Below are 27,378 nucleotides of genomic sequence, written 5' to 3'. Positions count from 1 at the left end.
TCATTTTCCGCCAAAATAAGACAGCAACGTGGACACAGATGCACAAAATGTTTTGGGGTGACCGAATCGGTATTTTCCACCAGTTTTGGTAGAAAAATGTTTTGCCCACTTCTAGTTTCCAGATTTGAGGTTCTCTGCAGGCCCCGGACCTGCGATGCTACAAACCACAGGAACACCCTAGGAGTCCTGTTCATTGCTCCTGGCTGGACAACCAACAAACAGACCTGCCCTGCTTTTCTGTGATATGGTGGTGTGCAAGTTATTCCAAACGGAGAGATGGTGTGAAATTAAAATGGATTAACTCGTCCCTATGAATTCCATGAGCAGACAGTCTGCATTGGGAATCAGAATCCCTTGTTCCAGTTTAGTTTAATCCAGTGTTCTATGTCTAAAAGGCAACAAGCACATTCAGAACATTCTGTGATGGAAGTGAAGAGCTGGGAAAGGGAGAGAGATTGCTGATTGGTCAGATGGGCTGTCAGTTGTCCAGAGACTAGGGTGGCGCTTCCCTTCCTGGCAAAGGATTCTGGGTAGGGAATCCCTCTATAAAACTGGTTTCCAGCAGCCAGGGAATCAGTCTGAGCTGGAAGAAGAAAGGCACTTGGGATGGTCTCTAGCTGGTGGTGTTATGGTATGAAAGCTCCTTATTTTTTAAAAAATAAATCAGTATTATTTTCTTAATAGCCCTGTGAGCTGGGGATCTCTCAGCTCTAGTGTCTCTGTCAGAAACTGGAAATGGGTTGCACTGTTCATCCTTCTGGGGCATCTGGCATTGGCCGGTGTCAGAAGATAGGATCTCGGGCTAGGTGGACCTTTGGTCCGACCCAGTCTGGCTGTTCTTATGTGCCTTGATGCCTCCTGCATAGTCTGCAAGAAAACATCCTGCATGTGGCATTTGCCCTTTCAGATGCCACTCTGCAGGGCCCTCTCTAAGAGATGGAGGCCACCCCTTTCCCAAAGGGGCAGCCATTTATACAGTGATCCCTCACCCAGCACCAAGATGCAGCCACCTCTGGGGTGTGGCGTGGCAGCTGAAACCCATGCGTGGGGGAGAGGGTCTGAAAACATTTGCAGCCAGTCTCTTGCCTTAATTCAGTGCTGAGACTCCTTCCGAGGAAGGAGTCTAACACGAGAGGGCTCAGTTGCTCTCCATGTGCTCGTAGCACGACCTCCACGTCTGGGGCTAGAATGTGACTTGTTCTCCATCACGCCTGTGTTGGCTGCATTTCTGCTACCACCCTCCCGGGGGCATGAGTGTCAACCGTGTTAAGTACCAAGGGAGGGGTGCTGGAGGGTGGATGCTAGTGCAGCCTCTGGCCCCCTGGCTGCTGGCCTTGGAACAATCCGAGTGAGCAGTCGGTCCTTATTGGTGGTGCAGTGCATTATGGGAACACAGTTTACCTAGTGCTGGCGGTGAGGAGGTGGGGCTATCGGGACCCATGGCACCTGGTCCGATGAGGCCCAGACAGGAGGATGAGGCACCAGTGCTTTGAGCTGGCTCAAGCAATGAGATGCAGTGTTGGACTTTATGGACTGCTGATCTGGTTGGCTGCAAGCAGGGTGGGGCAGTTCTGCACCATAGGAGCCAGAGCTGAGTGGATCCATGCAGGGTGGTGCAATGTTAGATTGTATGGACCAGTGGTCCGGTCTGGCCCAAGCATGGAGGTGAGGAACTGTGTTATATGGACTGGTCCATATGGCAGGCAAGGAGGATGCTGTAGAATAAGGCCCACTGCTCTGATCTCACAGGGTGAGCTGGGGCAGTGACAGGTGCCGCAGAGATCCTGATGGCTCTGGTTGCTGGCAGTTTGGGAATATTCCCCACTGAGAGTGTTCCGACGTCTCCCCTGCTCTCATTGGCCACCCAGCATGTCCCTGCTCCCTCCGAGAGGCCAGGGGACGCAGTGCCCCCTTTCAGTGTCGGGACAGCACAGCAGGCAGGACGGCGAAGGTGAAGAAGCTGCTCTCAGCTGATGCTGATTTGGGGGCCTCCAGGGAACTGTCCATCCAAGGGGCCCTCGGGTTGCTGTCATGGGTGCTCTCCTGGGATGCGTCCAGGTGTGACACCCGTTGGTGCAGGGAATATTCAGTCACCAGCACCCTGGCCCTTGCCACCTGCTCGTGGCTCTCCAGCAGCATCTCGATGTGGTTCAGGAGAGCTGAGAAGAACTCGGGGACACCTTCGTAACCTGTGGAGGTCAATAAAGAGTCATCCAGGCTGTCCCAGGGCACCCCCCCCCCCATCTCTTCCAAACACTTCATGGTCAACACCTGCAGTGCCCCACCCAGAGGTGGCTGCATCTTGGTGCTGGGTGAGGGAAGCCTGTATAAATGGCTGTCCCACCCCCAGAGGTGGCTGCACCTTGGTGCCGAGCAAGAGATCTCGGTAGCAAAGTGGTTGCATTCTGCCCATTTCAACTCCCTGCAGCACAGCCCTTGGAGGGAGAGGCCAGTAGTGACTGAGGGGAAAGCATCCCTGGCTGTCAGCTTCCCCACTCCTGGACTCTCACCGGGGAAGGCATTGACGTCAATGGCTGCACACCGCCCCGTCTGCTTGTCCACGATCAGATCCACCCCAAAGAGGGAGAGCCCCAGAGCAGCGCGCAGGCCCCGCACAGCTCGGTGGATGACGCTGTCAGACGGCAGGGTGGGCTCTAGCGTTGCCTCGTCCAGCTGGCAAAGGAGCAGAGAGCAGCATGGGATTGGGGGGTGTCCCCCTTAGAGGGCAAAGCATCCCCGAATGAGCCGCTGGCCTGCTCCTTGCAGCACAGCACCCCCTAGTGCCACACTGGGGCATTGGAGACAGCGCCCCCTAGTGAGCCCCTGGCCTGCTCCTTGCAGCACAGTGCCCCCTAGTGTCACACTGGGGCATTGGAGACAGCGCCCCCTAGTGAGCCCCTAGCCTGCTCCTTGCAGCACAGCGCCCTCTAGTGACCCCTGGCCTGCTCCTTGCAGCACAGTGCCCCCTAGTGAGCCCCTAGCCTGCTCCTTGCAGTACACCGCCCCCTAGTGCTGCACTGGGGCATTGGAGACAGCGCCCCCTAGTGAGCCCCTGGCCTGCTCCTTGCAGCACAGCGCCCCCTAGTGAGCCCCTGGCCTGCTCCTTGCAGCACAGTGCCCCCTAGTGCCACACTGGGGCATTGGAGACAGCGCCCCCTACTGAGCCCTTGGCCTGCTCCTTGCAGCACAGCGCCCCCTAGTGCCACACTGGGGCATTGGAGACAACGCCCCCTAGTGAGCCCCTGGCCTGCTCCTTGTAGCACAGCGCCCCCTAGCATGGCACAGGGGTCTGGTTGGGCCAATCCAGTCCACACCCCAAACCAGCCATGAGGGGTCCATAGGGGCCAGGAATTCAACTCAACCCGCCAAGACCTGTGGTAGGAGCTCTGTCTCCCACTTCCTCCAGGGCGGGGCCATCCCCACCTCTCGGCTTCCTGCACAACAGGAGCTCACGCTGGGAAGAAGGAGGTGCCCAGACACCACAATGATGGGCACCAGGTCAAACCCTTCAGCTCAGGGCTGCTCCAACACGCACTCTCTTTGCACGTCCAGCCCCCTGGGATGGAGTCACCTGCTCCTCCCTCCCCTTCTTCTGTCTGCAGCTCTGCAACCTATCCGGTGGCCTCCCTGTGCCAGCCCTGTGCCTGTACTCACTTCAGTCAGGTGGGAGCAGGACTCCGGCTTGGAGACGCTGTGGCTGTTGAAGAAGATGCTTTTGCAGGCTGTAAGGAGCAGAATGAGATCGTGATCCCGGCTCGACTGAGCTCGGGCTGTGCCAGGGACATTCTCCAGCACGGGGGTCCAGAAAGCCTCTGGGCTCAGTCATCCCCCACTCAGAGCCATGCTGTCCATCAGTGACGCCACTCGAGTGATGCCTATTGACCCCAGCTGGGGATCTGCCCCCCACGCAAGCCCCAGGGGGATGACAGATGATTGACCCCAGCTGCTGGCTCTTCCACCCACGTGGAGAATAAATTTTGTTGTGCACCGAGGCATGTGCAAATGTGCACCACCCACAGAAACAAAAATCCTCCCTGCGGCCACTCTGCTAATCAGCCGGGCGGCCTTTAAATCTCTCCTGAGCGGCTGCACAAGTGGCCAGCTTCCGAGGAACTCTGATGTGAATCCGTTTTCGCCTCAGGTCGCACAGCTGGAGCTGAACGCCCCCACACCCGTGCAATGAGCTTGCTGAGTCTCAGCCTTGTTTCTCCACTAGGAGAGGAGCCAGCAGCTTGGAACCATCCCTCAAGACTGGTGCTCACTGCCTCCCCGCCTGCCACGGGCAGCCTTGGCAGGGAAGCCAAGGGCTGGAGGAACCACAGTCTCAGTTCCAGCCTTTGCAGCTGTCTCCTCCTTCCGTGCCACCACCCCTCACCCACACACACACCCGATTGCCCCCATGGGAAGTTCTTCAGGGACGGCCGGCGCACCACGAAGTGGGTGGAGCCCACCACGAAGACCTTGAAGAGGACAGCGTCGTGGTTGACGAAGCTCTGCAGCAAGCAGGGGGGGCTCACAGCCTCCAGCCCCTCCTCGTTGAAGATGAGCACCATCTGTTGGGTGGGGGGGAAGAGAAAAGCAGGGTGTGATAGAGATGTGCCTCTAGGGGGCCTCTTGAGGGAGGGGGAAAGGGGAGTGGCTTTCTTAGCTCCGCCTCCTTCGAGCCCTGGTTGCTGTGGCAACTTGCCAGCCGCCAATTGCAGCTAGAGCCGGAGGTGTGACCTGAGTGGGGCACAGCTCCCAGCAGGCAATGCTCCATGCTGGGCCAACTTGGAACCATGTGGGGAGTTCCAGGCAATGCCCTGCATGGAGCGACTGCCTGGCCCCACAGCATGCGTGGACGTGGGGTGTCCAGACACACTCCTGCGGCTGCATAACACGATTGGGAGGGTCAGGGAATGAGAGGGAAAATGCAGCCCTGGTGCCTCATGGGAATTGTAGTTCAAGTGCCTCATACCTCAGTAGATGGGGGCTTCCCAGCAGGACTACAAAAACGAGAAGTCCTGTGGCACCTTATAGACTAACGGATATTTTGGAGCATGAGCTTTCGTGGGCTTTCGCGTCATCAAATGTGTGAGTGGGGGGTTCCACAGGAGGGTTTAAATATATGGGCTCATGACCAGGAGGGATTCCCACTCAAGAGGTGGGCCAGAGTTGACAAGGTCAGTTCAGTCAGGGAGGGTGTGGCCCATTATCAATAGCTCACCTGGAGGTGTGAATATCAAGGGAGGAGAAACTGCTTTTGTAATGTGATGTGGGTCTGCCCCAGGAAAGCTCATCACTGAATGAATCACTTCCTTAGTCTTTAAAGTGCTACATTTCTGCTGCTTTGGGTCTTTGCAGGACAGACTAAAACGGTGACCTCTCCATTGCTTTTGTAATTGCAGTTTCTTTGGCAGTCTATAAGGTGCCACAGGACTTCTTGTTTTTGAAGACACAGACTAACTCAGCCACCCCTCTGACAGCAGGACTACATCTCCCATGGTGAACCAAGCTTTCCCTTCCAGAGCCACGGCTTGTCCACTGGGGCAGCAAGCTCGTAGGATATAAAGGAGGCAGAAAGCATCGAAACTACAGCTCCCATGATGGACTATGGAGGTGGCCAATATGCTGGTACACCATAAAAGATTAAATTCAGTGCCTAGAGAATGAAGAAATTAAGGTTGCAGACTACAGCTCCCGGAGAATAACCTGGGAACGCCTTCCAATAGAATCTGTGTTCTTTTTTTTTCCACATAAGTTGGATTTTCCCAGTGGGAAGCAGCTGCCTTTTGTGTGTGCTTAAAACACCAATTTTTCCTGCAAAAATTGTTTAAATAGAAAACTGCCAGTGCTGACCCCCCACAGGTCTCTGGCATTGCCACTGAGTGGACTGAGAGGGCACTCCCACCTCCTGGCTGGCTGTGTCTACACCTGCATTCCTCTTTCAAAAGAGCTATGCAAATGAGGTGCAGATGTGCATATCTGACCCATCATTTGCATAGTCTTATTTTAAAATAGCTTCTTTCAAAAGATGAAAACCAGCGTAGACACAGCTCTTTTGAATTCTTCTTCCCATAAAAAAGGGGAAGCAGGATTCTTTCGAAGATGGGGTTTACTTTTGAAAGAGCAGTGTCTACACTGGTTTTCTTCATTCGAAAGAAGCTATTTTGAAATAAGAATATGCAAATGAGGTGCCAGAGATACAAATCTGCACCTCATTTGTATTTTTGATTCCCCTCACTTGCATACGTCTTTTGAAAGAGGAATGCAAGTGTAGACACAGCCAAAGTGTCCTAGTGCTTTTATACCAACCCTCCCACCCCACCAACCTCCATTGGTTTGTGGCGGGATTTAAATCCACACCTCTCATGCAGCCACACAGGCCTCTGCTGCTTGAGCCAAAAGAATGATTCCATTAGTAACCAGCAGTAGTAGGCTGTTATCCTCCACAAAGGCTAGCTGCTGGCTGGGGAGCTACCGCCACCGCTTTACAAGCACGTTCTGGGACACGATGCTACTGACCTCGTGGGAGCTGGGTCCATGGGCCACCCGGGTTTTACAAACTGAAGGAGGAAGAGGAGGAGTCAACCGAGAGTGACACAAGGTAGCCCCGCCCCACTGCCAGTCTAGGGTCTGACCCCTCAAGCTAGAGACAATGAGGCTTCCCGAATTTGTAACTTTCCACTCAAAATCAGAGAATTCTCGGGCTGGAAGGGACCCCAGGAGGTCATCTAGTCCAGTGCTCCCCTCTGAGCTGTGCGAGCGTGAGCGAAGCCAAGCCCCCGGTCAGCGGCTGTGTCCACTGGGGGACAGAGAATAGGGAGAGTGAAGGTCTGGCCTGCCCACCCGCCCTCCAGCTCTGTCCCATCTCCGAGACGCACTATGCCAGGGCACCTGCCCCATATCCCCCTTTGCACCACAGCGAGCCAGGCCTGAGCCTGCAGATCATTGGGCCACACTGCCTCAGTGGGAGAAGAAAAGAACCAGCCCCACCCAGGCTACCCCCAGGACCAGAACCCAGATCCTGCTTCAGAACCAGCCACTGCTACTTTTGCCAAAGGAACAGTCCCACCAGCTGGTGTTGCAGCACCAGGTGGTCGTCCCCGGGGCTTTGCCCAAGGCTCAGCACTGCAAGGCAGGCTGGTGCACTGAGGCTTGGAAACTCATTACACTGATGGGCTCACAAGAGTTGCACGGGCGGGGGGGGGAGGGGGCGCAGCAACTGCCTGGATGTCAGGAGACAGAGGGATTTTCATTGGCTTCGGCAGCACCTACTGCCATGGAGCCAGTCCTCCCTTCTCAGGGATAAAGAAAGCGCCTGGCTCACTCACTCAAGGGGAAGGTGAGGCCCCGCTCCTGGATCTGTGCTGCCGCATCACGTCCTGTCCCGCTGTTCAGCTCCACATAGGGTGGGGAGAAGATGCAGTTGTCTGCAGAGGAGGGTGGGGAGGAAATAAGGGGAGACTGGCGGAATTTGCCCCCCCATCCCAGAATACATTGCCTGCGGTTTGCATTGGTGTAAGTTGTCCCCCCACATTCCTCACTCGTGTATGGCGCTGCCTCCGCCCTCTCACACCAGCTCCCCAGGACTCGCCCACCTGCTGCATCCCACCCTCCTGGCATTCTTAGCCCTAGAACCTGGTCTCTTCCTCTCCAGAGGGCCGGGACCCCGACCCCAGTTCCCCAAGGGCATGGTGCTGCTGCCTGAGCCCAAAGCCATGCCTGTAGCAGGTGCCCTATAGGCATATGTAAAGCCTGCATACTGGGCACCTTGCCACCACTCCTTAACCTTGCCCTGCAGGGCATCGGGTGCAAAGCCGGGACCGGAATACTTTATTCTCAAGGCCTAAGCTGTGATCATCCTTCCTCTCTGGTCGGACAGCGCCCCCTTCTGGAAGCAGCTTCCTTCAGTGATGGGCAGTGATTTTTCCCATCCCGGTGTAGCCTTTTTTTAACCCCCATCTGCACGCAGAAGAAATTTTGTTATGTGCACCGAGGCATATGCAGATGTGCACCACCATAGAAACAAAACCCAGCAGTGGGTACTCCTGCTAATCCGCTGACCAGCAATCGAACCTCTCCTCAGCCGCTGCACCAGCACGCCACTTACAGGGAATGCTGGGGATGGGGGAGGATGGCAGCTAGATACCAGAGCCCCAGGAGAGCCCTGAATCACAGACCTTGATACTGCAGGTCCTGGAGGAGGCGATAGGACTTGAAGCGATCCAGGAGTGGCCGTACAGCTGGAAATGGGTCCAGCAGGATGATGCTGGAGTAGGATTCCACGTAGGTCTGAAGGACCAAAGCCAAGGTGAACAATTAGCGGGGTGGGAGGCGGTGGGAGTTAAAGTGGTGAAGCCAGTTGTGGGGCGGGGAGGGGGGGGGTGTTGATCACCTGACTGCTCAGGACACCCAGAGGTAGACACATCCCAGTGCTGTGTTAAGCATTCTGGTTGTTGGCATCCCAGAGGCACTTCCTGTACTAACGAGCGCTATAACTGGTGCTACCACCAGTGGGAGACAAAGATACCACGTGCTCCAGCATAGGGGACGCGCCAGCATCTGTTCAGAGATGACTGTCCCACCCTCCACCCCCCCGTGTTTGACCTGTTGCAACCACTGCTGGGCTCCTGTATCCAGTATTGCTGTGCTGCGATAGGGCGGACAAACCCCTCATTGTGCAACAAGGGGTCCAGGGACCATTGAGGGCTCCCCTTGGCTCTCGCACACACCCCTGCAGCCAGTGCTCCATGGGCTGGTGGAATGAAAAGGTGGGGCATTGGCTCAGGTGAGCAGAGCTGGAGGTGAGCAGATCTGCAACCCAAGGGGCAGAGCAGTGGGAAGCCTAAGGCTCTGACACAGCTGCCCAAAAGGGTCTTCCCTAAGTGCCAAGGCTGAACCCCCTCCCCACGGGTGCTTCAAGTGCAAAAAGTGGGGCCCTCCAAGAGCTTTTACGTTCCCTGCCCTTCAAAGCTGCTGTCATGAATGAATGCTTGTAGAAGGTTAAACCCAGAATGAGTGCGGGCAGGGTCTGTTGGCAAGCAGCGGGGTGAGCTAGTGGGAGAGATCTTTTGAAATGAAGCAGTGGCCTGTTTGCAGGGTGGGGGGTGTCGGCCTTTCTCTGGAAAGCAGAGGCACCAAGATGTTTAATCTTGAGCAGGCATACTGGCTCCAGTCAATATTCGAGCCACAGCGTGACTTGGGCATGCGGATATGTAAGTGGAAAGAAAATGGTAAGTCAGACACGATCGGGTTATTGTTTATTTGGGGTTCGGAGTGGAACTTCTCGGGCTGGGTGATGTATTCCCCCCGTACACTGTAACTTCTAAACTGAACCCCAAGGAAGTGAGTCGCTGTGCTTTTCTCTAGCTTTTTAAGTAGCTTTGTAACACCTAGCAACCAAGTATGCTTTCTTATGTTCTTGGTGTGCTTTCTCTTTTGTATTGTGAATAGTTCTTTTTTTTTCAAAGCAATGATTTGATTCCTGTGTCCTAGAGAAGGATCTGTGTATATTTATGCCTAGGCCAAAAGGTCAGCCATCTGATTGCAACTTAATCTTTCCATCTGCGTTTCCAGGTTTACCCCTAAGAATTTGGGGTTCACCCACAGGGAGCCACCCCAAGTGTGTCTGCCTGGGTGCTAAAGAGGGGGGTTTTCTCACTTGGGTGGTGGTAGCGACCTCCCAGGGTCAGGGAATCTGTGACCTTGGGAAGCTTGTTAAGCAGCAACCTATAGAGACAAGGTATTTTTAAGGCCTCTTCTGGGCCCCCCACCTTCTGCACCCCGAGTGTCAGAGTGGGGATCAGTCTTGACAGCTTCTGTTTTAAAAAAAAAATAAGCAACTCCCCAAGGTCTAGGGAGACCATCCATCTTGTATTGGGCAGGGCAGTCCCATATTTGGGATGCCAAAAAGGTGTCCCAGCTTATTATCTAAGAGGGACGAATTGTCCTGTATTGGGCCGTCCCCACCCCCAACCTCAGGGAAGTGTGAGCACTGCGGCTTCCCCAGAACTCAAGGAGTGCTGGGGGGCTGCCGCCTCCTTCCTGGCCCCCTGGGGCTTGGAGGAGCTGCCCCCACACGATATCTCCCTGTCTTGTATTTGGGACGGGGAGATATGGTCTCCCTACCAAGGTCACAGATTACAGATGATCCACCCCCACCACCCAAGTGCAAAAAACCCCTTTGACAAGCCAGAGAGACACTTGGGATGTCTCCCTGTGGGGTAAGCCCAAGCTCTCAGCCCTCCTGCAGGAGAGCTTGCAAACAAACTGTCATCTCTTAATAGCTGTTCAGCAGCCTCTCTTTCCAAATTGTTGTTTGGAAACAGTTTGGAAAGAGAGGCTGCTGAACTCTCTTTTATATTCAAATTCGACACTTTAACACGTGGTTTGAACCGGGATGGGAATTTTCTAGGTCATTATAGGAGTTCTTATACAAACTTGACTTTATCTAATTCTTGACTCCCCCTCGCCCTTCTACCCCTCTGCTCTCTGATTTGCTCACCTTGATAATATTTTTCTGACTTGTCAACCTTGATGACTATTTTTGGTTCTCTGTGCCTTAAATATTTGAGTCTGTTCTGGTCTGGCTATTGGCTGAAGAAGTAGGTCTGTTCCACGAAAGCTCATCACCTAGTAAATTATTTTTTCACTTATTGCAGCTTGGGTTTGGGGGCGGGGGGAAGCTGTGGACTGAATGATCTTAGGGAGGACACCCTGAAGCAGCCTTGGTTGCCAGATCATTGGTAGCCTAAAGGTCCCTGGCGGAGTAGGAGGCGCCAGGCTCCCCTCCTTACAGCCCCCTTAGAAGTCAGGGGTTGTGGCTGTGACCACGAGGCCACATGTCCCATCTGGACTCTGAGCGAGGACTGTGACATGCTCACTATTTGAGAAGGACATGGATAAGCTGGAGAACGGCCAGAGAAGAGTCACAAAACTGATCAGAGGGTTAGAAACCTGCCTGGTAGTGGCACACTCAACAAGCTCCATCTTTTTCACTTTACAAAGAACCTGGCTTGGTCCTACCCAGGGAGCAGAATCGTAGAACCCTAGAACCGGCAGGGACCTCAGGAGGTCCTGGAGTCCAGTTCCCTGCCTTCATGACAGGACCAGGCACGGTCTAGACCATCCCCGATAGGTCTCTCTCTAACCTGCTCTTAAATAAGTCCAGTGATGGAGATTCTACAACCTCCCTGGGCAACTTATTCCAGTGTTTGACCACCCTGACAGTTAGGAAGTTTTTCCTAATGTCCAACCTAAACCTCCCTTGCTGCAGTTTAAGCCCGTTGCTCCTTGTCTTATGCTCAGAGGCCCAGGAGAACAATTTTATTTCCCTTCTCCTTATAACACCCTTTTAGACGCTCCAGTGATGTTCTCATGTCCCTTCTCAGTCTTCTCTTAACCGACCCCAATTCAAACCCCAGAAATTTGATCCTGGGCTAAGAAGATCCATCTGCTGGAAACTGAAGCTGGAAAAATTCAAACACGAAATAAGGTGTCTATTTGTAACAGGGCAATAAGCCACCGCCGTAATGGCCTCTCCATTACTGGCTATTTTTAAAATTGGGATGGGACTCTTTCCCCTAAAGCTCTGCTCCTACTGAAGCAGGAATTACGGTGGGACAGGTGAGGAAGGGCCATGCCCAATGAGGTGATCCCAGGGGATTTGACCAGCCAGCCCACTGTCCTTACCTGGAAGTCGCGGACCAGCTGGTGGGACTGGCTGTCATAGCCAGCTTCCAGGATCAGGTCGGAGAGTTTGTGGATGATGACGTCGAAGGGGCCCTGCTCACAGAGGGGTTTGGCCAAGTCAATCTGGGAGGGGAGGAGAAGCAGAGATGAAACCCCTTCTTTGCGGGGGGGCAAGAGCGAGGCTGGGAACCCAGCCCTCGAGAAAGATCAGGATCTGCCATTTCCTAGCTCTCTCCAAGACAAATCCGAGACCTTAATGTATTTGAGTAGCATTTACGCTGTCGGTATATGAATATCCGTGAGGGGTGGCGCATTTTGAGAGGTCCCATGGTAGTGCAGATGAGGAGAGGCAAAGAGGGAGAAAAGAGTCAAAAACTGCCCCGCACTCCTCCAACAGCTGCCAACACCTGCCCCATCTGTGATCAGACCCACGGCTCCAGAACCGGGCTGGTCAGCCATCAACAGCCTCACAAATAGGAGGGTGACATGCCGACCTCCTCCTCGTTATCGAGTGACTGCCAAGAGAGATCAGCAAACCGACTGGGGTAGATTTAATGTCTTGCCTGCTGATTCCCAAGCCACCCTCCTTTCCTGTGTAGCTAATTTGGCCTTCTCCCACCACACGGAGGATTTTCAGCTTTAGGGTCTTCTCAGGTTGGGGATTTCTTGATCCTTCCTGTGCCCGGCCCCAGCTCTGGTCGAGCAGGGATTTGAGCCAGTTAAGGCTGGAAGGAGAAGCAGACAGATGCCAGTGGGAGGGAAGGTTGCTAACCTGGTGAGCTCTCCATGGCCAGCAGTTTCAGCTGTTTTAGTCTGAGCAAATCAGCATTTTGGGGGAAGAAAACTTCCCGCCCGGCTCCTTCATAAGCATCCTTTGACTTTCAACCTAGCTGTGCCTTTCACCTGTGGCCCCTACCAGGCAGCCTCTGCCACCATTCCTGGCACTGTTAGGTGGCCAGCCCATCTGGGTCCAACTAGCACTGACGTTCCAGCACCTGGTTCACTTCTAGGGAGCCCTTCACTGCTGAGTCCCTGCAGAGTAATAGCACTGCAGAGTGGGCAAAGCAAGCAGTGTATTCATCCCCAGAGGTGGATGCATCTCAGTGCAGGACGTGATCTCTTACTTGCCCTGCCTCACCCCAGAGGTGGATGCATCTCAGCACAGTGAAGTGATCCCTGCCCTGCTCAAGATGTGGATGTAGCGCAGTGCAGGGAAGTGGTCTCTTTATAACAAGCTGCCCTGCCTCACCCCAGCGGTGGATGCATCTCAGTGCAAGACGTGATCTCTTCATAACCAGCTGCCCTGCCTCACCCTGACAAGCACATGCCTTTTGGTGGCAGGGCAGAATCCTCCCCAGCTCCATACATGTAAATTATTATGCTCCCCTTCATGTTATCACCAGCCCGTGGTCCATTCCTTGTCCTGGTGAGGTGGCGTGCGTGTCTCAGTGACCCAGAGAACTCAGCCAATGGGAGCTACAGCTCCTGGAAGGGTCACCCAAACTGGACAGGTCAAAGGATCAGGCAAATTTGGATCCCCCCTCCCTGAGGTAAAAAGGGTTGGCTTAGGGTTCACAGCCCTATCCGGAAAACCCAAAAGTTACAGAAGTATCTACAAAGAAACTATAACCACACTAGAGCTGGGGGGAGCTGCTGAGCCGCATGGACTGAGGCTGAGGCGTGGTAGGAAAAGCCAAAGAAAAGCTGCCCCGCAGAAGACCTTTCGCTCAGCCAGGACCACCAGCCAGTGTGGTACGTGGCCTGTTCAGAACATCATGGAGAAGATCTACTCAGCTTGAAGGCCAACAACTGGGTCACTTGTGGGGTCAGCTAGAAGTTTTGTCCCGAGACAGAGTGAAGCAGAGGAGCCTTGTAGATGACCTGTGTGTAACCCACACAGCTGTGTGGTTCACTGCCCCATGTAGTGGTACCTAAGCTGACAGCCAGATGGCCTTCAACTCAAGCTGTAGAGGTGCCTGCGCTAAGCTCCAGAAGTCCCAGGTTGGAGTCCGCCTGTGGGCAGCCACACAGGTTCGACCCAGAGCACAACAGAAGGGTTTACGTTCTGTAAGTCATGCACTCTGGAAGTTGTGATACTTCATCACTGGACACAGAGGGGCAGTGGCCACCCAGCAGTGAACAAAGCACCCAGCCCTTCCACGCCCATCCCCGTGAATGCCTTCCTGGCACTGCACCAGCTGCCTCATCCTTGCCCGGTGCCAGCCAGAAACGGCTCTCGCCTTATCTCTGTGGACTTTGCCAGCTGCTGTCAGTTTAAACCAGTTCTTATTGACAGAGGGGTGGGGGGGGGCCGATCCCAGCTCAGGCAAACAAAGGCTGGCACTGAAATCCTTTGGAGGTGATGGGTTCTCGCACGTTCCCTCTTGGGTGCCCATCACCCTGGTGCCCAGGCAGCTGGTCACTGAGCTATGCGCCCCTCCAGGGGAGAGCAGCGAAGTGGGGGAGCTCTGTGCTGACCCCATGGCAGCACTAGGGGGCGCTCTCCTCTCTGAGTCCCCCTATGGTGCCTTGGAGTCATTCCCCTATAGATATCCACACGCCCCCAGCAGCCCCCCCACATTCCGCTCCTTGGAGCACAGCCTCCCCCTGTGCCAACTCAGAGGGGACATCCCCTCCTGAGTCAGCCCCACCACCCCCTGCGGCACCACGCCCTGGCACTGAGACGGCACAGCCTCATCTGTGAGTCACCCACGCCCCTCCTCATATCATCCGAGTATGCCCCAGTCTCCCATCCAACCAGGCCGGACCCTGCTTAGCCAACTGGCACGCGGCCAAAAGTTCCCTGGAGCAAACCTCAGACGGGGGCCAGCTCCCCCCCCGTTAAGATCGCCTCCTTCCAGCCCTGCCCCCTCCCCCCCCAGTGACTCCCATGGCTCGGACTCACCTCGATGACTTCATAGCCTCGTTTCCTGGGCAAACAAAATAAAGAAAAGCAGGGTCAGGGATTTGAACCGAGGCACCCTGCCGAGGGAGGAAATGAGCAGCATGTGTCAGCATGCAGGAGCGCAGCCTAGGCTTTACAGCATCGACCCCTCCTTGCCACAGACGCTGCCTGCCTCAGTTTCCCCATAATAATTCTGTCCTTGCCTACTTAGGTCTATAGGCGAACGTGTTGCCATTTTCTCCTAAAAGGCATCATGGTACACGGTCCTAGTGCCTTTGATTGGGGCTGATGCTGCTTCAAGCAGGGGGGTCAGACTAGTTAACCTTCTGAGGTTTCATCCAGCCCTAATCTTCTATGACCCAAAGGCAATCACAGGCCTTGCGGGACTAAGCTCTCTCATTCAAGCTCAGTGGAAGGAGCAACGAAGCCCCTTCTCTGGGCTCCACGAAGCTGCAGATACTGGAGGCTTTGCAGGCCAGAGTCCAGCCACACCCAGCCTGGTGTTTCCCCCTGGCTGCAGGATAGCTGAGAGATGCAGGGAGATATGCCCATCTCACAGAGCTGGGCAGGACCTTGAGACGTCATCGAATCCCCTTCCCAGGCAGATTTTTTTTTTAAATGACCCCCCCTCAAGGACTGAGCTCACAGCCCTGCGTTTAGCAGGCCAAAACCACTGAGCTATCCATGCAGAGGGGCAGTTTCTTAGGCACAGGACCTGCAGAAAGGGCAGACATGGGAATTTCAGCAGAAGGGCGCTGCCTGCTGCTGTTTTGACTGGGACGGTGTGTACATTTCTTGTAAATAATTAGGACCGTGCTGAAGAATACATCCATGTTGTGGCATCAATTTCTCCTCCAAACAGAAGCACCTAGGCCTGGAGCCCTGGCAAAACTGCCTAATGTCAAAGGGATGTGAGCCCCTGTGTTGAGCTGGATTTCTGCTAACCCAGGCTTCTTTCAGCTCAGCTTCAATCGGGACAGGCTGAAGCTGCACCAAACATATGCGGCTCTTAAACAGAAAGCGGAGCAGAACAAAATAACTGCAGTCCTGCCGCACTTTAAAGACTAACAAAATAATTTATTAGGGGATGAGCTTTCATGGGACAGACCCACTTCTTCTGCAGTCCCTGGAGCAGCCAGGTCCCGGCAGGGTCACCCAAACTGGCCAGGTCAAAGGGTAGAGCCCAGACAAATTTGGATCACCTCTCCCCAGGGTAAAAGGGGTTGGCTAAACCTTTCGCCTGATGGTCAACCTTTCGCCTGAAGACAAGGCCTACCCATTCCAGGGCAAAATCTACAGCAGTTCGCTCAGGTAGGTCCGCAGACGGTTGGCCCAAAATAACCACTGCCGCTTCAATTCACGCGCTCTTCTTATTTCGGTGGGTGTCAGCGAGGAGGGTGATTTTAGAATAAAACTTCCCTGCATTTGCCGGCTGCATGGTCAAACTAGGAGAGTTTTAGCTGGAAATCGGTGGCTGTGCAGCCCAACAAAAGGTGAGCGTTGCGACTGATTTTGTTACTTCAGGGCAAGTTCGTGTGTCGTATGATATGCTGGTGCAGTATCTGGCCTAATGGGGCCCTGATCTTGGTTGGGGTCTGGGCAGCCCCTAAAGGGCCCTGATCTCCGTCAGGATCTGTGCAGTGCCTGGCTCAATGGGGCCCGTAGCTCAGTCAGGGAGTGGGCAGTGCCCTGATATCCTCTGTGGCATCTAGGCAAAGTGGTGATACACGTAATAAAGAGGGACTTTCATTCTTTGTCTGTGCAAACATCACAAGGCAATGGGCTGGAACCCACTGGTGCAGAGAGGGAGGGGGAACCCGCAAGAGAGAGGAGGGAAGAGAGAAAGCAGGAGGTAAGGGAAGAGATAAGATAAGGAGGGAGAAATCAGATCTATAACGTGAGCCTGTAAGGCACCAGCACTGAGAGATAATCATTACGCACAGGGAGGGGCCCCTGGATTGATCCTATGATTCATGTTGTGAGCATGGGATCACTCGAGTCACCTATGCCTCAGTTTCCCCACCTGTAAAATAGGGTGGCCTGCTTAGAGACTGAGGGCTTTGGGGACAGGAGTTCTCCCTCATATGGTGTCTGGGCAGTGCCTGGCACAGGGTGGCCTTGGTCTCACTGAGGGGCTGTGTTGTATTTGGTACAACAGGGCCCTAACCTTGGTCAGGGTCTGGACAGCATCTGACACATCCAGGCCATGAGCCAGCCTGACATGGCCCTGAGTGCAGTTAGCATTTGCATGGTGCCCTGCTGGATGGGGCCTTGATCTCGGTCGGGGGTCTGGGCCACGCCCGGCCCGACAAGACCCTAATGTTGATCATGGTCTGTGCAAGGCCCTGCACAATCTCATTTGGAGCCTCAGTTTGCTGTAAATCACCTAATGAATGAAGCTCCTGAAGTGCTTTACAAACCAGGGCCTTGTTTCAATGTCACTAGAAAAGGAGCCCAGGACGTCTGGATCCCCACCAGCGTTCCTTCTAATTCTTTTCCATCCATATGTGGAATAAATTTCACGTCTCCCGAGGCAGGCGCAGATGTACACCACCCATAGAAACACCCGCTGCCAGCTCCGGGTGTTCTGCTAATCGGCTGGGTGACTCTTGAATCTCTCCTGGATGGCCGCCCAAGTGCTCAGCTTACAGTGAATGCCACCCCCCACCAGCAGCCTAATTGTTTCCCCTAAGGTGGTCCCAAAGGGCGCTGGCTCCTTAAGAAGGCCCGGAATCCCAGCAGCCTGCTTCCCAGGTGATGCGAAAGAGCCCAGGTGCTGGGGAAAGTGGATGTGATTTCTGGGATGGCAGACCTGCTTGGGGCACAAAGGAGCAGCCTGGCTTTGCGGTGAGGCTCACGGTTGAGTCGGGTGTAGGTAAGGCGACCATATATGGGAGAGGGAGATATGAGGGTAGGGGTGCTTCTTCCGAGCTCCATCAAGCGCTGGGGAGCCGGGAAGAAGGCAGCAGCTGCTGAGACTCCCCAGGAAAGCCTCAACCGCTGGTGATCCCCCCAGGGAAGCAGCAGCCGCTCATGCTCCGCCGGCTTCCCCAAGGTTTGGGGAAGTGACTTCCACCAGCAGCTGTGCCTGCGCAGAAAAGCGGTGGCAAGGGCCTACATATGGGACAATTCGTCCCTTTTAAAAAATAGGTTGGGATGTCTTTTTGGTGTTGCATATACGGGACTGTCCTGCCCAATATGGGATGGATGGACACCCTGGGTGTAGTGGGAGCTCGCTTGCTGTCGCAGGACAGACAGAGAGGTGGTTTTATGAGCTGGCTGCTAATATACCCCGGTAGGTGGGAAAACAGCTCCCACAGGAATCTGAATAGCCAGTTACAAAGGCAGCTGCAGATACCCGAAACACTGGTCATAGCTGGGAAGGAAGCAGAAAGTCCCTTTGCTTCTAGGGGCTAAGCTGTCAGAGGCTGTGTGGGCTCATGGGTGGAGTACTGCACCAAGAAGCCCAGATTTTATGCCTTGCTCTGTGATGGGGGGGACAGAACCCTTCCCTTGTGCCTCAGTTTCCCCAGGTGTAAAATGAGGCAGATTTCCTGGGTGAAATGTCTTGCGATCTCAGGGTTGGCTGGAACTCACAGCCGCGAACGCTGGCTCAGTCCAGATTTACCCATCAGTCAGGCAAAGGGTTCTCTATCGGTACAAAAGCGCACAAGCCAGAGCTGGCCTGATCTAAAGGAAGCTGGCTGAACCCCGCAGAACCAGCCAGAGCGTCGCCAGCCTGGACTGAAGGCGAGGTCGGAGGGCCCTTTGCCTGCTGTCTGTTATGCAAACCAGAACCCGGGGCTAGTTTAATTCTGGAATGGAGCAGGAGGGGAAAAGTGAAATTGACCTCTGTGCAGATAGTGTAACAGAAAGCTTAAGTGGTACCCCGCTTAAGTCCCAGGGTTCCTGGGTTCTCTCCCCAGCTCTGGGTTAAAGCAAGGAGCTGGGAGTTGTGATTCCAGGGGTCTTCCGGTTGGAGGAGGAGTGTGTTACCTGAGGACTAGGACTCCTGGGTTCTTTCCCTAGCTGTGGGTAGGACGTGTGATCTACGGGTTACATCAGGGGTGTGCAAAGTGGGGGGGGGGGAAAGCATTTCGTGGGGGGAGCTCTGCACAATCAGCTGCTGGATCTCGGGCTCCTCCAGCACATTAAAAGTGCTGAACTCTGTGGCTGTTCTGGCTGTGGGTTTAGACTGATGGACAAAGTTTTTGCATTCTACAGACTTATTGTCTTACACGTGCTGAAAGGGTCCCCTCCCCCCCCCGCCCCCCAGGAACATAACCGAAAGTTCTGTCAGTTTCGATGACAATAGACTGGTTGGAAGTCGCTGCTAATTGCAGGGACTAAAAAGTGGGGCCCAACATAAAAAGTTTGCTTGCCTCTGGGTTAGAGGAAAGCCAGCTGGCAGTTAGGACACCTGGGCATTATTCCCAGCTCTGCAAGGGGAGTGGGGTCTAGTGCTTAGAGCAGAGAGGACCAGGGCATCCGGACGCCTGGGTTCTCTCTCTCCAGGTTAGGCGGGGGTGGGGGAGCTGCGTCTAATAGCTAGAATCAGAATCTTCTCCCACAGCTCGACTGCTGACTCACTGTGTCCCTTGTGGGGGCAAAGGGGCCCTTGTGGCTGCATGCCTCAGTCTCCCCATCTGTAAAATGGGGATAATAATATGACCCCCCCCAGTTCATAGATTCTTGCATGAAAGCTGTAATATAAATGCCAACAATTTTATGAGATCTTAGCAACTGAGTGTCTGTCTGCTCAGTACCCTCTGTATAGATCCCTGTGGGGTGCAGTTGTTGAGATTTTTCTATAAGACCTTCAGTCAACATGTTCCATCTTCTCCCCACCCCCAGCTAATACATTAATTAATACTTCGTGCTTAGGTTTCAACAGCAGGAGGAGGATGGGGACGCTCTAGAGTTCCCAGGTTTAATACAACTAGCCATGTGTGGTGCTCCACTCCAGAGGTGGCTGCATTTTGGTGATGCTGCATCTACATTGGTTGGGGGCTCATTTGGGACAAAATACAATGGGGACAAGCAGAGCTAAAAACTCCAGAGTGCATATAGACCCTGTAACTAGCAAAGCGTGGGGCGGCAGGGGCTGGAGTACCAGCCTAGGATGGGAAGCCTGGTTTGGAATCTCCTGCTCGGCCTGTAGCCCCCAATGCATTGAGGCAGCACGGGTGAGACAGGAAGGTAGGAGTCTCGGTATCTTTGAGGATCTGGGCTTAGCCACTCCATGCGTCAGTTTCCCCAGCTTTCGCCAGCCCTTCATGCACACCCAGGGATGTCCTCTTTCTGTGCTGCCCCCCAGCTGTCTCCCAAGCGCCGGAGCAGCAGTCCCCTTACCTGCAGAGCGCCTCAAACCCCTGAAAATTCAGTTTCTTTTTCTTCTTGTCATTCAGGCAGTAGCCGATTCGCTTCCCCGTTCTCCAGCGTGGCATCTTTTGGCAGCCGTCCCTTTATTTCAAGCCCGACGTCGGCCAAGAACCAAACCCCACAGCTCAGTGTGAAATGTACAAATATTGTCTCCGCCGACGCCAAGCCGGGAGCCCTGGCCCCTCCCCAAGCAGCAAAGTCCTCCGTGGGCAGCACACAAGGCAGGGTGAATGAGGGTGGCCGATTCTGTCTGCCTCCGATCAGCTGATGTGCCATAAACATAGATCTGCGTTGCTTAATAACACGCAGCCACCAGGAACCTGTTCTCTGAGCCAGGGCAGAGGCTGATCGACAGGCATGATAAATGCCTCCGAGGGCATGCCTCGCACCAGGCCTCTGGGCTACGATGCTGTGGGGTTGGTTACGCCCTGTCCCATGTAGGGTCTGGGGAATGCTGACTCTGCGATTTCTGCTGAGCTCCCCCTGCCCTGCAAGTCTCCCCCATCCTCAGGCTACCAAATGCCTGAGCCCTGGTGTGTGCACGATAGGGGTCTCCCCCTTTCGGTGCATCACCTGGGCTGGTGCTACGATCATATGTCACCACCAGCCGGGGGCGAACGTAGGGATTTTTTTATCCTTTCCCATCCGCAGGTGAAAATTTAAGGAAATGGAGCTGCCTGGGATGGGAGCGTCCCTCTCTTCTGTGTTTAGAGGCAGGAAGCTTTGAGGCTGCTTAGACTAGGGCAGGGGAACACCTCAGCACCCAGATCACCTTCCCCCACTGCTCCCCACATCCTGCCACTGCATGTGCGAAAACCTCTCCCATGATGCTCTGCTGCTCCACTTCAGCAGGAATAGGCTCCCAGACTGGTTCCCAGCGCCTCCCTCTGGCCTGCTGAGCTCTTGATGGACATTGGAGTGGCTGAGATGCCGGACACCTGGGTTCTCATCTGCGTTCCCTCTATTTTTTTCTTCCATCGAGGGGCAGAATAAATTTTGTTATGTGCACCCACGCACTCCCCAGTAGAAACACATGATGCCAGCTGTGGGCAGTCTGCCAAATGGCTGAGTGGCACCTGAATCTGCCTTGAGGGGGCTGCCCAAGTGCTCAGTTTACAGGAAATGCTGGCTCTAATCTGAGTCCTGCTACAAGCCAGGTGGGCGACTTTGACCAAGGCTTTGCCCTGCTCTGGGCCTTAGTTTCCTCATACGTAAGAGGAGGCTGTCGTCCTTCAAAACAGAGGTGGGAAAAGTACCCCAAAAGTTACTTGAGTCAAAGGACACCCACTCCGGGGGGTGTAATTAAATAAAAATATCACATCTTAATTGTACTCAAGTACAGCTGAGCACTTTGCACTTCTGGATACATGAGCACAATTCATATGAGTCACTCTAACAAGTTTAGTCACGTAGCTTTCCAGAGGGCGCTTGCCAACTTTTACTCAATTACTTTGTCCCCAAAGCAGCTGTACATTTACTCAAGTAACTTTTGGGGGGAGGGGGGGTACTTTTTCCAGCTCTGATTCATAAGGGGTTTTGGGCTCTATGGCTGGACACCGCGGTTCTAACTGCCCAGCCCATCTCGTTCCGTTCTTTGTCCTCCCAGATATGCCCTCCACCCTCTGCTTTTGAGGCCTGAAATTGACAAGAGGTCGCTCTTCTCCCTGCCCCCACACCTTGGTGCCTTTGCCTTCTCTGCTTGCCCAGGGCTGGCTGGCTGGCGGCCCAGCAGAGAGCCCCCCGCATCAGCCTGTGAAGCACCAGCTCTGCCTCAAAATGTGTCGGCTGACGCTGAGTCTCTCTCAGGGGCTATGACACATGGAGAAGCAATTCTGCCTGCTGCCAGCAGAGGGCAACGGTAAACTGCACTCCTAACAGCCAGGGATCAGCTTATCAACATCCCCTTGTGTCTTTAAAGCTGCCTGGAGCCCCCTGGAGAGCTGCAGGTGCTGCCCAGCTGATAAGCCGTGTGCCCAAAGCTGGCAGCGTGTGTTTCTATCAATGGTGGTGTGCGTTTGCCCATGCTTGGGTGCACACACTAAAATTTAGTCCACCCACCGATGGAAGCAATGAGTGGGAATATTGGCACGGGGAGTGAGGGTTTCACACCCCTATGGGACATAGTGGTGCCACCTCATTTCCTTGGGTAGGCCGGTCTCACCCTGCCTTGGGGCAGGCAGCTGTACGAGGCGTTGTCTCCAGCCTGGTATATCCCTGCAGCTGTGCGACCGGTCTGTACGCTGACACGCAGCCCCGGGTGTGATCCCGAGCTCAAGTTGTGGGGCGCAGGGACAGCATAGGTCATTCTCTGCATGCTCGGGGGCAGAGCTCCCTGTCTTAGGTTTATGTTTTGGGACTGCGGAGTGGGTGGGTAATCAGGAGTGCTATGAACGAAGGGGAGACCACAGCCTGCTGAGAACTATTGGGTTTTTTTTTTTCATGGGACATCAGGGAGATTGACTCCAGGGCAGTATCCCCTCCCTGCAAAGCCTTCCCTCTACTGGTTCAAACTGAGTCCTCCAAAGAGCAGCAGAGACAGAAAGGATTCTTGGCTAAATTGCCTGGCTTTAAAGTGAGCGCTGGGAGAGGTGTGGGGGGGGGGGGGCGGGGGGGGCTGCTTTCTGCTCCTGCCTCGCACAGGATCATGAGCTGTGGGGGGGGGCCCCAATCCAGAGGGAAGGGCTGGAAGGGTGGCTGCGCAGCCGGGTCTGGAGCAGGGGTGATCTGTGGGGGCTTTGTAGCCTGTGTGTAGGTTCTTTGCTTCTCGGTGGCGCTGTGACCTGTGAAATAAAGGTGCTTGCCTGTGTAAGTGTGCGGAGGGGGGTCCCGCTATTCAGGGCAGCTTTCCTGGCTTCTGCACGCCCCTGGGGAACCGGGACCCAGAACGGATCTGGGTCCCCGCTCCCACGCCCTGCACCCAGAGGCTTTCCTGACCCCGAGGGCTCCCTGCACTCCACTGTGCAGCACAGGCTGTGGAACCGCACCAAGGCTAAGCCCAGGATCTATGCGGGGGGCGGGGGGTGTCCATCCCTCAGCTAGTTGTGTTCACTCAAGGCCAGGGCTGGGTGTCATAGAACGCTAGGACTGGAAGGGACCTTGAGAGGTCATCGAGTCCAGCCACCTGCCCTCATGGCAGGACCAAGTACAGTCTAGACCACCCTGATAGACATTTTTCTAACCTCTTCTTAAATGTCTCCAGCCATGGAGATTCCACAAACTCCCTGGGCAATTTATTCCAGTGTTTGACCTCCCTGACAGTTCGGAACTTTTTCCTAATATCCAGCCCAAACCTCCCTTGCTGCAGTTTAAGCCCATTGCCTCTTGTCCTGTCCTCAGAGGCCAAGAAGAAGAAGTTTTCTCCCTCCTCATGACACCCTTTTAGATACCTGAAAACCGCCGCCAGGAATATCATGCAAGACTGTATCAAACGCCTTACTAAAATCTAGGTATACCACATCCACCACTTCCCCCTTATCCACAAGGCTCGTTATCCTATCAAAGAAAGCTATCGGATGGGTTTGACATGATTTATTCTTTACTAACCCATGCTGGCTGTTCCCTATCACCTTGCCACCTTCCAAGTGTTTGCAGATGATTTCCTTAATTACTTGTTGCATTATCTTTCCTGGCACACAAGTTAAACTGACCTGTCTGTAGTTTCCTGCGTTGTTCTTATTCCCCTGTTTATAGATGGGCACTATATTTGCCTTTTTCCAGTCATCTGGAATCCCTCCTGTCTCCCATGATTTTCCAAAGATGACACCTAATGGCTCAGATACCTCCCCCATCTACTCCTTGAGTATTCTAGGATGCATTTCATCAGGCCCTGGTGACTTGCAGACATCTAACTTTCCTAAGTGATTTTTAACTTGTTCTTTTTTTATTTTATCTTCTAACCCTACCCCTTTCCCACTAGCATTCCCTATGTTGGCCATTCCCTCCTCAGACTTCTCAGTGAAGACCGAAACAAAGAAGTCATTAAGCATCTCTGCTATTTCCAAGCTTCCCATTACTGTTTCTCCCATCTCCCTGAGCAATGGGCCTACCCTGTCCTTGGTCTTCCTCTTGATTTTAATGTGTTTATAAAAAGTCGTCTTGTTTCCCTTTATGCCTGTAGCTAATTTGAGTTCATTTTGTGCCTTTTCCTTTCTAATCTTGCCCCTGCATCCCTGTGTTGTTTGCCTGTATTCACCCTTCATAATTTGTCCTAGTTTCCATTTTTCTATATGATTCCTTTTTTATTTTGAGATCATGCAAGATCTCCTGGTTAAGCCAAGGTGGTCTTGTGCCATATTTTCTCGCTTTCCTACGCAGAGGAATAGCTTTCTTTTGGGCCCTTAATAATGTCCCTTTGAAGAACTACCAACTCCTCCATTGTTTTTCCCCTCAGTCTTGCTTCCCATGGAACCCTACCTACCAGCTCTCTGAGTTTACCAAAATCCACCTTCCTGAAATCCATTGTCTCTATTTTGCTGTTCTCCCTTCTACCCTTCCTTACAATTGTGAACTCTGATTTCATGACCACTTTCACCCAAGCTGCCTCCCACTTTCAGATTCTCAGTCAGTTCCTCCCTATTTGTTAAAATTAAATCTAGGACAGCTTCCCCCCCGGTAGGCTTTTCAACCTTCTGAAATAAGAAATTGTCTCCAATGCAGTCTAAGAACTTATGGGCTAGTCTGTGTGTTGCTGTGTTAGTTTCCCAGTTTATATGTGGATAGTTGAAGTCCCCCATCACCACCAAATCCTGGGCCCTGGATGATTTTGTTAGTTGTTTCAAAAAAGCCTCATCCACCTCTTCCACCTGGGTAGGTGGCCTGTAGTAGACTCCTAGCCGGGCATCACCCTTGTTTTTTACCCCATTTAGCTTAATCCAGAGGCTCTGAACTCGGGACATTCGCTCCACATTGGGGGCTTCCCTGGCTCACTGGCCATTGCAGGTAGCACAAGGCAAATACAATTCATTAACCAGAGATCCATTTAGAACAAGGCTAAGGGGCCTGAGGGGGAGGGTAAAGGAACCCCCTTAGCCCACTCTGTGACAGGGGGTCTCATGCCCAGCAGCTCTGGGATGTCAGGGCAGGTCAGGCTGCTCCTCGTTGGGCCCCGGCCTCCTCCCCATGCAGGCTGGACACTTGTGGCCACACGCCCTTGGCCTGCCCCCCCCCCGACTTGGGGTTACAATTCCCCTCCAAGTCTGGCCTGCAGGGCCTCTTGGCTGGGGGGTGTCTCCCTGTGCTGGGCCTCTACCCAAGGTACCCCCTGCTGCCCCACTCCCTGCTCCAATCCCAGCCTCACTCTCCGCTGCATTGCCACCAGCTCCTGGGCTGCTTCTTGGGCCCCTCAAGCTGTATGGCTGTGGCCCCACTCCCCACCCCAGGTCTGTTCTCTGGGCTGTGTCTCTGGTTCAGCTCGGGGCACTGCCCTGCCCTGCCCATAACTCAGCTCCCAGTCTGTCTGACCCAGGCAAATCCAGCTCCTGTGCAGGCCAGGACCCTCACAGAATCACAGAATCACAGGGCTGGAAGGGACCTCAGGAGGTCATCTAGTCCAGCCCCCTGCTTCAAGCAGGATCAACCCCCACAAGTAATCCCAGCCAGGACCTTGTCCAGCCAGAACTTAAAAACCTCAAGGGATGGAGAATCCACCACCTCTCTAGGCAACACATTCCTGTGCTTCACCACCCGCGTGGTAAAGAAGTTTTTCCTAATATCTAACCTACACCTCTCCCTCTTCAACTTCTGACCATTACTCCTTGTTCTGCCATCTGACACCACTGAGAACAGTTTCTCACCCTCCCCCTTAGAGCTCCCCTTCAGGAAGTTGAAGGCTGCTATTAAATCACCTTTGTCTTCTCTTCTGTAAACTAAACAAGCCCAAATCCCTCAGCCTCTCCTCATAGGTCTTGTGCTCCAGACCCTTAATCATTTTTGTTGCCCTTTGCTGAACCTGCTCCAGCAAATCCACATCCTTTTTATACTGGGGGGCCCAAAACTGGACACAATATTCCAGATGTGGCCTCACCAGTGCCGAATAAAGAGGAATAACTACTTCTCTAGATCTGCTCGAAATGCTCCTCCTAATGCACCCCAGTGCACCGTTAGCCTTCTTGGCTACAAGGGCGCACTGTTTACTCATATCCAGCCTTTCAGCCACCATAACCCCTAAGTCCCTTTCCATCATACTGCTGCTGAGCCAGTTGGTCCCCAGCCTATAACAATGTTTGGGATTCTTCCGCCCCAGGTGCAGGACTCTACACTTCTCCTTATTGAACCGCATCAGATTTCTTTTGGCCCAGTCCTCCAATTTATCCAGGGCCCTCTGGATTCTCTCTCTACCCTCCAATGTATCTACCTCTCCCCCCTAGTTTTGTGTCATCCACAAACTTGCTGAGGGTGCAACCCAGTCCCTCATCCAGGTCATTAATAAAGATGTTGAACAACACCGGCCCCAGAACCGAGCCTTGCGGCACTCCGCTTGAAACCGACTGCCATCCAGATATTGAGCCATTGACCATTACCCGTTGGGCCCAACCATCAAGCCAGCTTTCTATCCATCTTATAGTCCAAGGATCCAATCCATGTTTCCTTAACTTATGGACAAGAATGTTGTGGGAGACCGTGTCAAAAGCCTTGCTGAAGTCAAGGTATATCACATCCACTGACTTCCCCATGTCCACAGAGCTTGTTACCTCGTCATAGAAGCTAATCAGATTGGTCAGGCAGGACTTGGCCCTGGTGAATCCATGTTGGCTACTTTTGATCACTTTCCCCTCTTCCAAGTGCTCCAAAATGGATTCCTTGAGGATTCCCTCCATTATTTTCCCAGGGATTGAGGTAAGGCTGATGGGTCTATAGTTCCCTGGATTGTCCTTCTTTCCTTTTTTAAAGACAGGCTCTACATTTGCCTTCTTCTAGTCATCCGGTATCTCCCCCGATCTCCAAGAGTCTTCAAGGATAATGGCCAAAGGTTCAGCAATGACCTCTGCCAATTCCCTCAGTACCCTGGGGTGCATTAAATCCAGACCCATGGGCCCTCCCAGGGTCCCTTCTTCTCCCCCGCCCCTGTCATGCTTCGTCCCCCACCCCTGTTGCCTCCTGACCCCTCTGTAGCCAGCCTGTCCTGTCAGCCAGGCTGATCTCAGAGACCTGTTGTCTCCTCACTCTTCCCCTGCCTTTGGGTGCTGGGGCCAGGCCTGGAGGGGAAAGGAAGGCGCAGGCACTGGCTTGTCAGGCTGTCGGCTCATGGCGGGGTTGCCAGCACAGGCGCAGAGCTGTGCAGCCTGGGAACGCCCCAGTCAGGCGGGTTGAGAACAGCAGGGCTCTGCCCAACAGAGACGAAGGCCAAGGAAGCTGAGGGGGGCATGCAGGTGTAGTTGGCCCTTGAAATGTGACATGCCAAAGCCGGAGGATGACCACCC

General features: G+C 53.8%; 1 protein-coding gene across 1 annotated transcript; it reads right to left on the bottom strand.

Moving 5' to 3' along the window:
* Window positions 1–1,490: 1,490 nt before the first annotated feature.
* Window positions 1,491–20,025, bottom strand: LOC142024480 (inositol-tetrakisphosphate 1-kinase-like). Its single transcript, XM_075016527.1, has 10 exons — window positions 19,931–20,025; window positions 14,579–14,603; window positions 11,674–11,796; window positions 8,163–8,274; window positions 7,314–7,412; window positions 6,505–6,545; window positions 4,388–4,553; window positions 3,655–3,722; window positions 2,511–2,673; window positions 1,491–2,189 (listed from the first exon to the last, which is right to left on the bottom strand). Exons 1-10 carry the CDS (start codon window positions 20,023–20,025, stop codon window positions 1,915–1,917), a joined length of 1,167 nt encoding a protein of 388 aa, XP_074872628.1. The 3' UTR covers window positions 1,491–1,914.
* Between the last annotated feature and the right edge of the window lie 7,353 nt (window positions 20,026–27,378).

The sequence above is a fragment of the Carettochelys insculpta genome, chromosome 22 (assembly GCF_033958435.1).
Source record: "Carettochelys insculpta isolate YL-2023 chromosome 22, ASM3395843v1, whole genome shotgun sequence".
NCBI lineage: Eukaryota > Metazoa > Chordata > Testudines > Carettochelyidae > Carettochelys > Carettochelys insculpta.
This window is presented reverse-complemented; position numbering and strand designations above follow the sequence as displayed.